The 15111-nt window shown below is 48.9% G+C and overlaps 1 protein-coding gene across 1 annotated transcript; it reads left to right on the top strand.

Moving 5' to 3' along the window:
• Positions 1–597: 597 nt before the first annotated feature.
• Positions 598–11281, top strand: MORN3 (MORN repeat containing 3). Its single transcript, XM_075719104.1, has 6 exons — positions 598–632; positions 2635–2790; positions 3483–3640; positions 5678–5837; positions 8530–8714; positions 11213–11281. The coding sequence occupies exons 2-6, from the start codon at positions 2637–2639 to the stop codon at positions 11279–11281; spliced, it is 726 nt and encodes a 241-aa protein (XP_075575219.1). The 5' UTR covers positions 598–632; positions 2635–2636.
• The last annotated feature ends 3830 nt before the right edge of the window (positions 11282–15111 follow it).

Genomic DNA, 15111 nt, shown 5'->3' on the forward strand with positions numbered 1-15111 from the left:
AAACACCCAGGGTGGCAAATACCGACTACATTAACACTTACGCAAACCTGGCATCGCTGTCGTAAATTTGGAAAGGAATTCAGCAAATAAAGGTGGCTCCGGCTGGCCTGCGTTACCCTGGGTGCTCTGTGCTCGGAGGGCACGGCGAGCAGACGGCGGGGTGCTGGGGCTGTCGCCACAGCTGGGAATCCTCCCCGGGGTTTTTAAATCCTAAGCTTTGAGCTAAAGAAGCGGTCAGAGGCAGTAATGGGACAGCAACGCTCCCGTATGGCGGGGGTAGCGAGGAGACTTCTCTTCACAGCCATGAGCTGCTTGGAGGTCATGGCCAGTGTCAGGGTGGGTGCACATGGCTGTAGCTCGGCTCTTCTGCTCCCCCGGCAAGGGGAGGACAGACGTGAGCCAGCAACGTGCGGCTGTGTGTCCTGCAAACCCCCAGCCCTTGGCAAATATCAGCAAGAGCCCCCCTCTCCAGGAACTGTGGCACCCGAAGGCAAGGGAAGAACTTATCAGCTGTTGTGTATCCTGTGGTTGCGTTGCAGAAAAACCATCGTCTGCAGCCGGCTGCGACTCCATCGTACCGAGAGACAGATCCTGCCCTCGGTGTCCTCAAAGCGAGTTGCTCCCACTCCCAGGTGGGTGGCATGGGCAGGGGACTCCAGCTAGGGTGACCACCGCTGCCAAATCCTCCTCTGCCATCACAGGCAACCCCGTCCCCAAAACATCTGCCTCGAGGATTGGCACATGGTGGTCTGCACCTTCCCCCCTCTCCTTGAGGTGGGTGGAGGAGGTACCTGTGTGCCACAGCTGAAGGGGGAGCAGCCAGCCAGGAACCTGCTCTCTGGCCCCTCTCCCACTGCCACAGCCTGGCAGGAACCCTCACCCCGCCCCGCGTCCGAGCTCACAATGCAGAGCCCGGGCAGGTCCCCCAGCCCTGCCTGTGCTCCCCCAGACCTGCCCCGTGCTCCCCCGGCCCTGCCTGTGCTCCCCCAGCCCTGCCCTGTGCTCCCCCGGCCCTGCCCTGTGCTCCCCCAGCCCTGCCTGTGCTCCCCCAGCCCTGCCCTGTGCTCCCCCAGACCTGCCCTGTGCTCCCCCAGCCCTGCCCGCACCCCCCCAGCCCTGCCTGTGCTCCCCCAGCCCTGCCCCGTGCTCCCCCAGCCCTGCCCGCACCCCCCCAGCCCCACGGTAAGGAGCCACACGGGACACGCACTGCACAACACAGCTGCGTTTGGGGGAGGAAGGCTCATCATGGACACAGAAATACTTTTTTTTAGCAATGACAGCCCCCAAATAGCTGTTGAATGACCATTTCCCACAGCTATGTGGTGAACTGAGGATGAACCCTAACTATATTCTCTTAGATATAATTTCTAGCTTTTATTCCCTAGCAATGAGCTGAAGCACCTTCCTTTCCGCTCTCCTCCAAGCTTTCCCCTGTGCCGGGCTCCCCAGCACTTGCGGCGCCGCAGGAATGGAAGCTGGGCTCACACCCGAGAAGGGAGAGATGCAGAAAAATCCCCAGATGTGGCTCAGTCCAGTGAATCAGGACAGAAGGGGGAGCCCAGGAGACAAAATCGGAGAGCAACCCACTCTGGCCAAGCTCTGGATATCGACGGCATTCATAGAAACTTGCTTTTTGTTTCTACAGCCACCTCGTGGCGTTTTTTATGGTTTATAGGAGACCAGTCTCACCTCCGAGTCCGTGCTGGCTTTCCCACTGCGCTGAACAGCGAGCCGTTCCGCCGGCAATGCCCGGGCATCCCCGCCGCGCCGCACCTTGCTGCTGTCCTCTTCGTATCGATGGGCCAAAACAGCTTCTTCTCCCGTCTCTTCCCCCACGCTGATCCTTTCCCTCCAGACCTCTGGCACCCGAATCACCCCCCTCTGTGCCCGTCATCCCCTGCCTGCTCTTCATGCTTTACAACCCACGTTGCTTTGGAAGCCACCTCCTTGGCAGCTTGCTTGACTGACGAGCGCTTGTCCTGCCCTGGGCAAGTCCGCAGCCTCCTGGCAGACAGAAATGTTCTGGTTTCAACCCCTTTCAACAAGACACCTGCAGGGACGATGTTTTTAGCAGCGAAGGAGCCTGAGCTACGTTACTGCTAAGCGTCCCAGCTCCTGATGGGCCCCAGGGACACCGGCCAGCTCTCTGACCCGCTCCATCTTGTGAAGGTTTTCCAATGTCCTTAGAAATTTCCTAGCAAACAAATAATTTTCTCATTTGCTTAAATTGTTGTTGTTCCTGCCTCGCGCAGAGCCGGCGGCGGAGCGGCCGTGGGAAGGAGCCCGGCAGGGTTTCAGCCGTACGGAGAAGGGGCTGCCTTGCCCTGTGCTCCCCAAGACCTCTGGCAGGGGCAGAGTCCGATGCCCACCACAAACCTGGCCTGCTGAGCCTTTTTTTACATTTCCTAACCTGCCAGGCTATGCTGCGAGCCTATTTTCAGATAGTGCTGGTTTGTCAGTATTTTTAGATACCTTCTGTTTTTTGCATCTCTATTTTACCCCTCCAAAGCCAGACATTAATTACCAGCTCGGGTGCATATTGAAACATAGCTCACAAATAGACTGTTCTGCCTGTACCTGCCCTAGCAATTTCTCTCTAATTTATTGCTGACAATCGTTTGTTTTCCTCTCCAGCCATGAACAATATGCCCATTGTAAAATACCCCAGGGCTACAGAGCCTCTCTGGCATGAATGGGACGGGAAAGCACAGAAATGTGGATTAAGACACACGGTCTATGCTGTAAATGGGGATCAGTATACCGGAGAATGGCTGGACAACTTGAAACATGGTAAGAGAGATCACTTTTGAGAAAAAGTACCAATTTTGATGTCTTTACAAAAGTTCCTAGGGGCAGGGAGCAGTCAGCAGTTGTATATGCTCCTGGAAGACTGTTCATTCCTGTATGACTATATATATATATATGTCTTCGATATATGTCACGCAAAAATGTACTCAGAAATATTTCTAATAGGTAACTTGAAGAGCTCTTGCATGCATTCAGAGGCAATTACCCCAAATATCTAGAAAGTAGATGTTTCAAAATCCTCTGCAAACCCAGCAAACTCCAGTCAGCTCCACGCACCGGGATGTGCCCTGGCTGCACAGTCCCTGGAGCTCTCCCTGCTCCTGACTTGGCTTCAGGAATATTAATTTGTCCTCGAGTCATGGCGGGTGCAGGAGACAGAGCAGGGGAAAGAGACCCTGACCGAGCCCTGAGCAGCCAGAGCAGGACAAGCTTGTTTACAAGCAGTAAACTGAAGTTTAGAAAGATTTAAGTGTGTTCAGCAAAGGCCACACAAGAAGCCCCTGATGAAGATTAACGATGCATCTGACTCGGGAAGCTAAACCGAATCCCAGACATAAACCTGCCTTGGTGCAGTCTGCGCCGCCTTGCCTGGGATGGAGCCATAGGAAGGCAGCCCCATAATCCCTTCTAACAACCGCGAGGTCTCCCCGTCGTTCCTCTTGTTTGTTAAACAGGTAAAGGCACCCAGGTATGGAAACGCACCGGAGCTATTTATAGCGGTGACTGGAAGTTTGGGAAGCGGGATGGTTATGGCTCATACAGCATTCCTGACCCCGTATCCAAAGAATACAAGAAGGTGTATACAGGCTGGTGGAAGAACGACCAAAAATGCGTGAGTGAGTTTTCCTGCGCCTGCCGGTGGCGAGGCAGCGTTCCCCAAAACGTGGGGAAGAGCTGGGCGCACAAGTGCAAAAAGATCACTTAAAATACTGATTTTTCAGATGCTGAGGCTGAATTGAAGGGTTTTGGGGAAATGAATATGTGGAACAAAAAAATGAAAGCAGGAGCAAAAGCTCTGGTATTTAAGCCCTCTCTCCCTGCCCTCCCCAACCTCGCCGCTCCTGGCATTACTCGCTTCTCCACGGCAGATGCTGCGGGAGCTGCACAGCATTCCACAGCCAGCAGTAGGGAAGCAGCAGCATGACTCCGGGCAGAAGCTACGGCAACAAACCTTCCCCCGGGCTTGGGCTCTCTTTAAAGCTTAGTCTGAACCTGCAGAAAGCCCAGGAAGCTTCAAGAGTAAAATCCATCATTCCCAAAAAGCCAAGAGTGGCCGAGAGCACCCCATTGCCCGCCGTCTCCCCGCTGGAGACAGACCCATCCCACCCACCCGCTGGTGACCGGGCTACAGCCCCGGCCTCCCACCAGCTGCCGCAGAGCAGCGATCGCTGCTCCGACTCACCTGCAGCTCGGCCAAGCAGGACGAGAGGTTTCGTATCCCGTGTCTTAATGCTCCCCACCCAGCCCTCTCACTGCTCTCATCCTTGAAGCAGTCAGAGGAACCTGTATGATAAGCACTGCAGGCAAATGTACCTTCTTCTGGGAGTTTTACAGCATATTAGACAAATAACGTCAGTTCTTTTAGAAATTAAGCCTGTCACATAAATCACTGTTTTTTCTAAAGGGAACATAATGAGGAAGTCATCTGGTAAAAATGACTGCAATCTTATGTGCAAAATCCTTGTAGGAACGTTTTCTGATCTGCCAATGGAAACCTTGTGTTTGCCTTTGTGTCTGCTCTTAAATTAAATTAATAGCCTCTTATGCTTCTAATTGGTGTGCAGCTCTATGGCTCCGGTCTCTTGGAGTGGAGCTTCCCCTCCCGTTCTTTGAGGATATATTTTGCATGATTGAGCTTTGGTGAAAGATTTATAATGACATCCAAATATCACTAGGCTTGGTTTTTTTCTTCTACAAAAGCCTCCCCTTTACATCCGTGTAGTTTAATAAAATTAATGCTTGGAAAAATCAGTTATTTCCAGAACTGATTTTACTTTTTGTTGAGAGATAAATTAACGCTTTATTCCTATGGGAAAACTCAGTAGTAATATGTAAATATTTCTTACCGGTATCACTCCCTGGTATAGGGGGTACCTCTGGATTTCTCTTAATGGCAATCAAACATGTAAGACAAACGCCTCCTGGGGTCCCCAGCTTGCGCACACCCAGTGGTCTTAATTCAGAGGTTCACCAGCCAAACCTGCCAGCGGCATTGAGCCTGAGGAGAGAAAGCAAAGAGCGGAGGCTGCTCTATGTCGGTGCTCGCCTGCCGGTCTCACCACAGGGAGCCTTGAAGGCTGCCTTTAGTTTCTTGTGAAGGAGGAAGGAAGCAAGGCAAGGAGCTGGTTAGGACATTACCCCTTTGGGGGTATGGATGGAGGAGAAGGCAAAACCATTTCCATGGCCAGCATCACTTCAAGACCTTTGCTCTGCCCAGGGGCAAGGGAAGGAGTTGCCCAGTCTGGGACGCATTGGGCTCTACAAAGCATCGTCAGGGCTGAAAGGCATAAAATCCCCACGTTGAGAGACGGATCCTTTTTACGCTGCATATCCACAGGCAGGTTTATATACTAGTAAAACCTGCTTTTAGCTAAATATTAGCAGCGATCCTGCCAGTGATAGCACACTGATACAAACCTGAGATTTTGTCGTGGGAATAATAGCATTTGAAAAAAAAAAAAAAAAATCCCATACCATCACCTCTTGTTTCCTTCAACACAAGAACTGCCACTGAGCTGGGCGACCAGCAGCCACGTGTAAGAGTACTAAGCAAAGGAGTAGCGTATCAAGAAAGTAATATCCCAAAATCGAACACTGATCCCTTTCAATACAGAGGCTCCTAACCGGCCATCTCTGTGCTGCCTTCCAGGGCTACGGGGTCACGTTTTACCCGGGCGGGGAGCGCTACGAGGGCGAGTGGAGCGGCGGGCTGCGGAGCGGCTGGGGACGCATGTACTACCAGGACGGATCCATCTACGAGGGGCAGTGGCTGGCAGACCAGCCCGGCGGGCAGGGGATGCTGCGGCTGCGTAAGTACCGGCCACCCGCACCCAGTGTGTCTGCCTGCCCCCTTCAAGGTGTTTGGGGTCGCGGTGCTCTCCGGGTGCCTCTGCTGTCCGGATTTCTGGATGCTACATCGCATGTCCTGCTGCAGCCTTGCGTCGGGGTTGTGGCTGCTCCCCTGTGTCGTCCCTCCCCTCCTGGTTTGGGGCCGGAGGCAGCGCAGGCTGTGCGAGGGCCGGCGTTGCGCTGCTCAAGCCCACACGCATGAACGCTTATTTTTGCTGTGATTTACATTTAAATGACTGGGATGGTTAGGGTTAGAGATAATACACTGTTGGGTCAGAGAAGAGCAAATGTCTCTTTTCAAGCCAGGCACTTTGCCAGACATACTTTCTAACTGCTGCATACCAAAGAGGAGTCCAGTTTCCAGCACAGAAAAAAGAAAAAGAGAGTTTTCTTTTTGAGTTCACTCCATCCCCTCTCACTTCCGACACCGGCTCACACTGAGTGAACACAGGGGTTTCATTAGTACACAATCCCTTCCCAGAAATAACACTGAGCACATCACAGATTGGGAATGTTGGGGGCAATCTCGGCATAAAAATAGAAATTTGGAAAGTTTTTTTCCCTTATTTTGCTTGGAGTTTAACACATTTTTCCCTGAAGCCAAGAATCCCGATCTTTTGCAATACAAGGCACTGCGTTCCAGGAACATTTGAAGAAATATTATCTCCATATTATTATTCATCTATTCTATTTTTTTTTTTTTTTTGCTTGAAAGCGATCTCAAGGCTAGCAATTAGCTCAGCAAAGCAACTAGAAGGAATGAGCACGACCTTCACTGCACATCACACGCACGACTGCACTCTCTGCTGACTGTAAAGTCACTTTGGACTGGTGGCTCATCCAGATGAAATCAGCACCCGCTCCCAGGGGTAACTCCTTCCACTGATCTGCTTCACTCCCATCAAAGTCACCCTCAGCATTATAAACTGACAGCCTGTCAGGGCTGAGCTGTGGCCGATGCATCATTTCAGAGCCCAGCTGCCTCCAGCGCAGCCTGCAACCGATTGCGAGCTGGATTCCTTTTGGTTAAAATTAGCCAGAGCAATTATTTCATACCCACAAGCTTAACGTATTCAGCTCAGCTGCTGGAAGTGCGCCCACGTGTCGGCAGCTTTGCCATGGTGAAAGAAAAGGAGTTCTTCAGTGGAGGTCACGATGAGCTGCAGCTCAAGATTAAATTGCTTGTAGTGGCAGCATGCCCAGCGAGGGCGAGCTTGGCCGGGAGCACCGGGCTGATTCGCTGCCTCTGCTACAGCTCCCTGATGAACGGCTTTTAAACCGCAGCGTCGCGCGTCCGCAGAGGAGACCTCGGCTGTGAGCAACGCAGCCTCCGCGATGCTCTGAGACGAGAGCGGAAGGGAGCGGCCGGGTGCCGTGGTGCAGCCAGTGCATTCGATGGCCCCTCCATCACAGCCGGGTCTGTGATTTCGGTGCTTTCTGACTTGTTGGTGGCTGGAGAACAGAAGCCGAGCTGCTCCCACCCGTGGGCCGGGCAGGTCGGTGTTGCAGATAAGCACACCGCCAGATGCGAGCTGAAGATAACCGCTGCCGCGGCTCCAACCTGTAAACCAGACCATGCCTGAATAGCCCGGCAGCCATGCTCCCCAGAAGCATTTTTGGTTTTTCCCTCTTACCTTACGGCGTTCTGGCAATCCCCAGCTACCTCTGTGGCACCGTGCTGGTATTTCGGCTGCCTCTTGCTATGAAGAATGGCAGAGTTTGGCTGCCACTAAGAATGGCAGAGTTCACCCGAGACCCAAAGCTATTTCCACTAAGTAACTTGGTCAGAAATCCTGTGGTTTTGGGCTTAGAAATGCTATATCTGGGAAAAGTGGACAGCAGAGGACTCTCCTAGCGAGAGCAGGGTGGCCTGGGTGTATCCCAGCCCCAGCACCGCCGTGGGTACGATGCCCCTTCTCAACCAGCAGCCCTGGATGATGCTGCTCTCTTCCCCTTGCAGCTCTGCCTTCCCTGTTGGTGATGGATGGGTGGATGGATTCCTGGAGAGCAGCACAGAGACAAAAAAACCCTCTCTCAACTCGCAGAAAAACGCCAAGAGATGCAGTACAGCTGGAAAAACAGTCTGTAACTGATAGCCTGAACCGTTCAGACACAGCAGCTCGTGCTCTGTAATTCATTGAGGAAAAACATAACTACAAGTATTATTTGAAATCAAGATTATTTTGACTGGGAAACAATCAGACAGCGCTGCTGTTCCTTGCCCAGACAAGCAAACCTCTTCAAGCCAGAGATCCTGCATGATTTGTTGCAGTGACAAATCCAAAACTTCTGTCCTGTAATTTTTCATGTTGCGAAGAGTGACTCAGTGACTGGTGTTACCCTGAGCTCACTCGCTTTGCGTATGAGCAAAAAATGAGTATCACCAGGAGGAGAACAAAGCGGGTGAACGCAGTTCTTGTTCCAAGTGGGCAAACGTGGGCTTCTTCCGCAGCCTTTTCTCCCTCTGCGGCACAGCAAACGGAGCACTGCAAAAGGAGGACGATGCACCATGCCGCAGCCCCCTCGAAATTACTAAGAGGAGCCAAACAGATGATTTCCTCTTCTGTCAGTTTGCTGTGTTGATTGGTTTCGTTTGTAGCCCCTTAATGGAACAGTGCAAATTTCACGGTCTGTTCATGTATTTAATTGCAGCAAATGAAAATCGATACGAAGGAGGTTGGAAAGATGGAAAGAAGCATGGCCCGGGGAAATTTTTCTACTTGGATAAGGGACAGTTGTTTGAAGGTATCTGGGCAGCAGATATACCAAAATGTGGAATTCTGATTGACTTCGGCAGAGACGAAGCTCCTGCCCCTGCTCGGTATCCAATCCCAAAGGTAATTGCTTGGAAATTTCGTTTTTGCTCGCGATGTTTGCATTCATCAGCGCTCGGGGCAGCTCTCCAGTTAGCATTTCACTCTTCCAAGTGATTACCCCCATGGGGTTTCCAGCTCACGGGGTGTGTGCTCAGAGTCTTTTGGCCAGCAGTGTCCTGAACAGCCCCACAGGGACAAACAGCCCCTCCAGCCACTGCTGGAGCCTCCTGACCACCTACATCTGAAAAAATGCAGTTCTCATGCACCAAAACTGCTTAGAGACCTGAAGCAGCACAAAGGAAACGGGGACAATAGAGGTAGAGACAATAGCGGGATTTGCGTCAAAACCAAATGATTTTGCCAAGCCAAACTGCTAAAGCTGTCTAGGCTTCACCAAACCCCGAGCAGCTGCAGTGCTAATGTCAGCTCTTTCCTTAACCTGAGCACCCCAAGCCAGGGTCTCACCTGTGTCCAGCAGCCCCGTGGGCAGAGGGGTGCACCTAGCTTCCCCAAGGTGGGCAGACGGGTGTCTGGGAGCTGACGTGCTCTGCTCCCCTTTTCCCTTCTGACTGACACAGGCTGCAGAGGAAGAGCCAGCCCCTGTCCCTGTCGCCCTCCCAAAGACTCGGTGAGGTGCACGATGGGGCACACGGACACCCCAGGCCATCAGCCTGGCAGCTGCCAGGTCCTTGCACATCACTTTGGTGCAGGAGACGGGGGACAGGAGAGCCTGCCCCCTGCTCCGTGCCCTTGGAGGAGGACAGGGCACGGGGATCAGCAGGGAACAGATGTGGCTCCAAGTGACACAGCTGGCCAAAAGTGTCTCAGCCTGCATCCCCATGGTCTGCGCGCCACACACGTGAAATACAAAGGCATCGCGTTTCCAAGGGACCATTACTGCAGGATATGGATGGGGAAGCTCCTCTTCGCTTAGAGCCGAGCAGAACCACACTGGATAACCACAGCACTCCGCTTTATCCCAATAACGCGGGGAACAGCACGGCCCCGTGGCGGGTACAGCTACCCACCTTCCTCCACTGCTCCAGGGACAACGTTGTCATTGCAAATGATACTGGGCACGCGCAGCTACCAAAGCTCACAGCTGTTACGTCTTTGCTTCCCTTATTTTTTCAAATCTGGTTTCTATAGCAAGGGCCCTTTAAGCACAAGCATTTTTGACAAGTCAGTTAATCCTGCAAGTACTAGGCACACCCATGGCAGCGCAGAGCAATAACCACCAAATACGCACCAGGAAAAAACAATCTCGATTTTGCAAAAAGAGTGAAAAGAAGCAGTACTTCTGTAGCTAAAAATACTTACAAGGTTTGTCAAAGGTCACCCAAAACCAGCCTCCTCAACAACCCAGCCCAACAGCCTGGGATGAATTGCCATTTCACGAAGGCAGGATATGCAAGTCTGGCTGTTTAACTCCCTGAAGACCGAGCTATGACCCAATTTTCTTCTGCTCTATGAGCAAAAAGAAAGCATCAGCTTTCACTGCCATTATTGCACTTTCCCTCAGAAGAGATTTATTGATCTCAGAATATGAAGGAAGTAACAGGTAAAAGGAGAAAAACTGACTTCAGATTTTCATAAACCGTTTGTCAAATTACTGTCACAAGCAGCTGTTAGAGAAAAGTAGATGACGGGTGAGCATTAGAAACTGCCAAAACCAGAGCTGGACTAAATAGCTTTCGCCTGGCAAGAGGCCAACAGTGAGGATCCGAGCTTCTGCATGGGAGAAGCATCCCTGCGTGTCTTCATTAGCAGGTAGAAGGAACAAACGGTGGGGATGCACAGGACAGAAAATGGCTGAAAACTAGAGCGCGGCTGTCACGAGCTTTGAAGGAGTCCAGTATGTAGATGATGGGGTTGCATGGAGGCAGAATTTGAACAGAACTGCAGAGATGGGGAAAGACACAACATGGTGGACTTGGGATATTTGCTGTTATAATTATTGAAGCCAAGGCTTCAGAAAGCGTAACAAAATAAGTAAGACTGGACATCTCCTGCCTGGAAGAACACCCACACCCACACACACGAAAACCCCCAGAAAGCATCAGGACACAAAAGCAGGTCAGAGTGAGATGGCAAATTCCTGGCAGGGCTTTGGTGCTTCCATCTCAAGAATCTGCATCCAGCTGCATGCAGGTACACAACTCCCGACTCCTGCCTTCATGCAACCGTCGATGCTCGCTTGGGGGACTGCAATTCCTCACCTTTTAAAGCTATAGGTGAGACCCAACAGGCTACAAATGAAAGCCAGTTTTGTCTAAGACTGTGTTTTGTTAAAGGAGAATCAGTCCACGCAAAGCTATTTCAAGGAGATGAAGTGATGTTCAACATGCTGATAAAATGAGGAAAGCGCAGCAATGTTTCTAAAACAGTAATTGAAAGGCTGCAATATAAAGTCCTGATACATGGGAAATTCTCCATTAATGCTCGAGTAATCGAGATCTATAAACCCTTATGCTGCTTCAATTACACTGCATAACTGATTTTGTATTCTTTTTATTTAGATTCAACTGGCTGATCCAGATGGTGTTTTAGCAGAGGCCCAGGCGATGTTTGATGACAGCCAAAATTAATAACCAGATGCTGAATAATAATAACAATAAAAAAAGATGCAAGATAAGAACACGACCCTAGGTTACTTATTCAAGCCCGAAATCCACACTGTGGTGTATCGTGTTGTGGTCTGCCTCACTTTTCCCTCAAGGCTGCCCATGTATGCTTCACTGTGCAGGTGGCTTTGCTCAGAAGCCTCCTCCCACCTCCCATTATTTCGGAAAAGAAAGGGGAAAAAAAAGGAGGAAAAAAAACAAAAGGGGAGAAAAAACACAAGCAGCAAAACGCGGGAAGACAGGCAGAAGGACTCTGCCCAGCTCCTCTGACTTATTCCTCCTGTAAAGAAATAGGACTCCTGTTGGTTTCCAGGTCTTTCGCACTGCCTTAGAGAAGAAGCAGGGTTTCTATTATACGCTATAAAAGCAAAGCCCTAGAAAAGTACAGTCAAACAACTGTCCCCTCCCACTCCCCCCAACCTTAGCCCAATACATACCTGTGACCCAAGATGGCTTTTGAAGTTATAACAGATCACGTTTCAATTAATATTTTTATTAACGCAACTTTACATGCTCTCTCTGTCCATTTTCCGTAACGTGACACTAGTTCTCCTCCCTAACCCCCGGGGAGCGCAGAGCACCAGATCTCACCCGGCTCTGCTCCAGCCCACGCGCGGGACCCCCGGCACTCGACGGCACCGTGCCGCCTGCTCCGTTTCTGCCCGACGCAAGGGCCACGCGCCCGCCACACAGAGCTTCTCATCTGCTGAGCGGCACCTGCGGGACCGAAGGAAGGTGGCACTGCAGCTGGCAGGTGAAAAACAAACTGTGGGAGAGTGGATCATTAGTTCACCTGATTAATACCGTGCTTCCGAGTATCACCTCTTGTTTACAGTTCATTTGGTCCCTTGACTCTTCGTGTTTTCTAGGCTGAAAGATAAGCTACTTTGCTATTTAAGCGCTCGGAGAGAACACCACCACCACAACATGCTTAGTCCCAAGATTTAAGCAGCACTGACAGGAGGAAAAGCACGTCAACTACGTTATATTCTTTATATCGGCCTGCCTGAACAGGAAATTTTATCTTTGTATTATGACTGAAATGAGTAACTGAATACATTTAAGAGATCCTCAGAAACACACAGGATTAGCACAATATAGCTGAAGAGATAAGGGATATAGAGAAAATAAGCATATTTTAGGCCTCTAGATAACAAATAATCAGCAACAATTGAGTAAATTTTATTTCATTGAAGTATTTTATATCTAAATAAGTGATATACAATAACCAACGTTTAAAATGCTTGAGGTAAATGCGTAATACCATTAGTATAAATAAGGGATAAAAAACAAATTCTAAGTGCACTCAATGTTTAGATCCATGTGTTTGGGTCTGGTTACTGCCTCTGGCACACAGTTATGAGACTGTGCCCAAGGTGTAACTTTCATGACCGTTTCCACAGCTGGAAAAAAGAGAAACATACTCGATATCATGGCTTAAAGTGCAGAAAATAGTCAGAAAAGCAGCTGTAATAACAGCGCCATTAGCTTAGAACCTACCAGCTTGAGAAAGTTAAAAATAAGGTTGTCCCACTAGCTTCTAATTGTGTATTTCTGAACACAAAACAAAAAACCCACACTTCTGTGTCACTTTGTAAAAGATCCACAAAATAAAGAGAAATTCAGCTACTTATCTAGGACAGCAAGTAATTTTACAAAATAAACTTGGAAATACTTTCTAGACTTCCATTCAAAATAACATTGTTAACTTTTAAATACACAATTTACAGACAGAAGCATAATTTTCAAGCCTGACAGCACCCTTTCAACCATTTGCTCTAGCATGACTATTGAGTCAGGTTTTCTTCCTTTACTGAGGATTTTTAAGAGTCGTTTTTCCCCAAGACAGGACTAGTATTCCAGTAAAGGATGGGAAAATACATTTTGTGCCTACTACCAAGATTTCATGTTTTGGAATGCTGCTTCATTAACGCCTTTACTAACATAATCCTACCAGTGCTCCACGAATGAACACTGGTGGGACTGTAGTTACAATTCGCACCATCGGCAGATTTACCAGTAACAGAATATACTTGAAGCATAATGTAATGGCAGAGCTAGAGAAAATCCAGTTTGGCATCTGTATGCCAGAAGGACTTGTGAAAATGGCAAGTGGAAAGCTGTTTTCTGCTTGTAAACCAAGAATGCTGCTGGAAAAAAAAAGCCCAGCGGTTTTATTAATGGTTATTTTTCAGAATACAAACACACCCCGGGTAACCTTGTCAACACTTTCCACCGCGGTGGTGCTGACATGAGAAATCAGTCCCATTTGCTTCATGTGGCTGCTTCAGTAGTACCCACACTCTGCCACCCCACCTCTGTAGACACATCCTACAGTTTGTAGGTATGTCATGATAACCTGAGATGGAGGTTGGGTGTAAGAGACCATGTTCAGGCTCAGTCAGGTCCAGCTCCACTGTCTTGCCACGTTCACTCCTGTCTAATTTCAAAATCCCAGGTTTCTATTCCACAGTGTTAGCTACAGTAGGGAGATCAAGTTTTGTTCCATTAGACTTGAAACCTGTCTCTGTGTTCCAAAAACAGCTTTTACCCATTAAAGCCCAAAGCTGCTCCATAGAAGAATGGCATTCCAAAAAATTCCACTTCTAGACACAGCTAGAATTATTGAAGCAGCCCAGGACAACTGCTGCAATCTTTCTGGGACAACCTCTTACCTAAGAGACCAAATGGAAGCTTTTGCTTAAAAAGGAAATAAAAAATTGACACAGTAGCCTCGCTGTGACAGACACGTGTGTCTGAAAGTAAGCAGCAATATTAATTACAAATAAACTACTTTCATAAATAAATCTACGTAGAGAAAAGTAGTATTCCAGATCCTTTGGAAGCAAAAAATGTATAACAAGTTATTAAATACAACACTTCAGCACGAAGACTTTTTCTAAACAAGGAAGACCAAGGCATAGCTAATTACTTGGGAATCCAACGCAGAGAAAGCACCTTTTGCTGCTTGTATCTGAGGATTTATTAAAAATATATTTTTCGTATAAAAGTACAAAATAACTACTACTTTGGCTTGGAAAAAACACAGCAGTGGTTCTGATTTTCAAGCAAAAGAATTATCCAGTGATAACTTCCATCTAGTTGCTTCTTTTTAAAAAAAGATTCCTAAATGGGAAACAGGCAAATCTATCTCTCCAGATAACATGTGCCAGCTCGCGAGAACTTTAGAACAGTTATTGCTTCTATTTTCTTCCAAAGAAGAGTAGAGACGAGTCTCATTCCTACTCATGTGGCCATACCACATCGCAGTAAGACTAGTCATGGGTGTTTAGCGAGTTATAAAACGTGTAACTGCCACGGGGGGGAAAAAGGCGCTGGAGAAATCAGTGAAGTAATAATTACTTGGCAGCAAAACATACTGGGAAAAGTGGTGGGAAAGCTTTCACTTCTACCATCTGTCAGACTTTCTAGAGAGAACAGCGCTAGCACTGAAACCAAGTGCTAATTGCTGCATATCCCAAGTAATTTGTATCATGCCATGCGATATGGATCGGACAAGCAGTGTCTTCTAGTAAATGCCAACATCAAATAAAGAGAGAGAAAAAAAAAAAGCTTCTCTATTCATCTATCCCTAACAAATACACGGAAGATTACATTGTAAATTTGGGTATTTACGCAGCCACCATTCAACATTAACAAGAAGCAATCTAGACAGTGCTCACAAGAGGAGGGATGCACGTGGTGCAAGCATACCCCACCATCCATTCCTTCAGATGTCAGATAGACAAAGGTTTATGAAAGGAACTTTTTTTTTCTCTCTAAAGGGTTAGAAC

Source organism: Pelecanus crispus, chromosome 11 (assembly GCF_030463565.1).
Source record: "Pelecanus crispus isolate bPelCri1 chromosome 11, bPelCri1.pri, whole genome shotgun sequence".
Taxonomy (NCBI): Eukaryota; Metazoa; Chordata; class Aves; order Pelecaniformes; family Pelecanidae; genus Pelecanus; species Pelecanus crispus.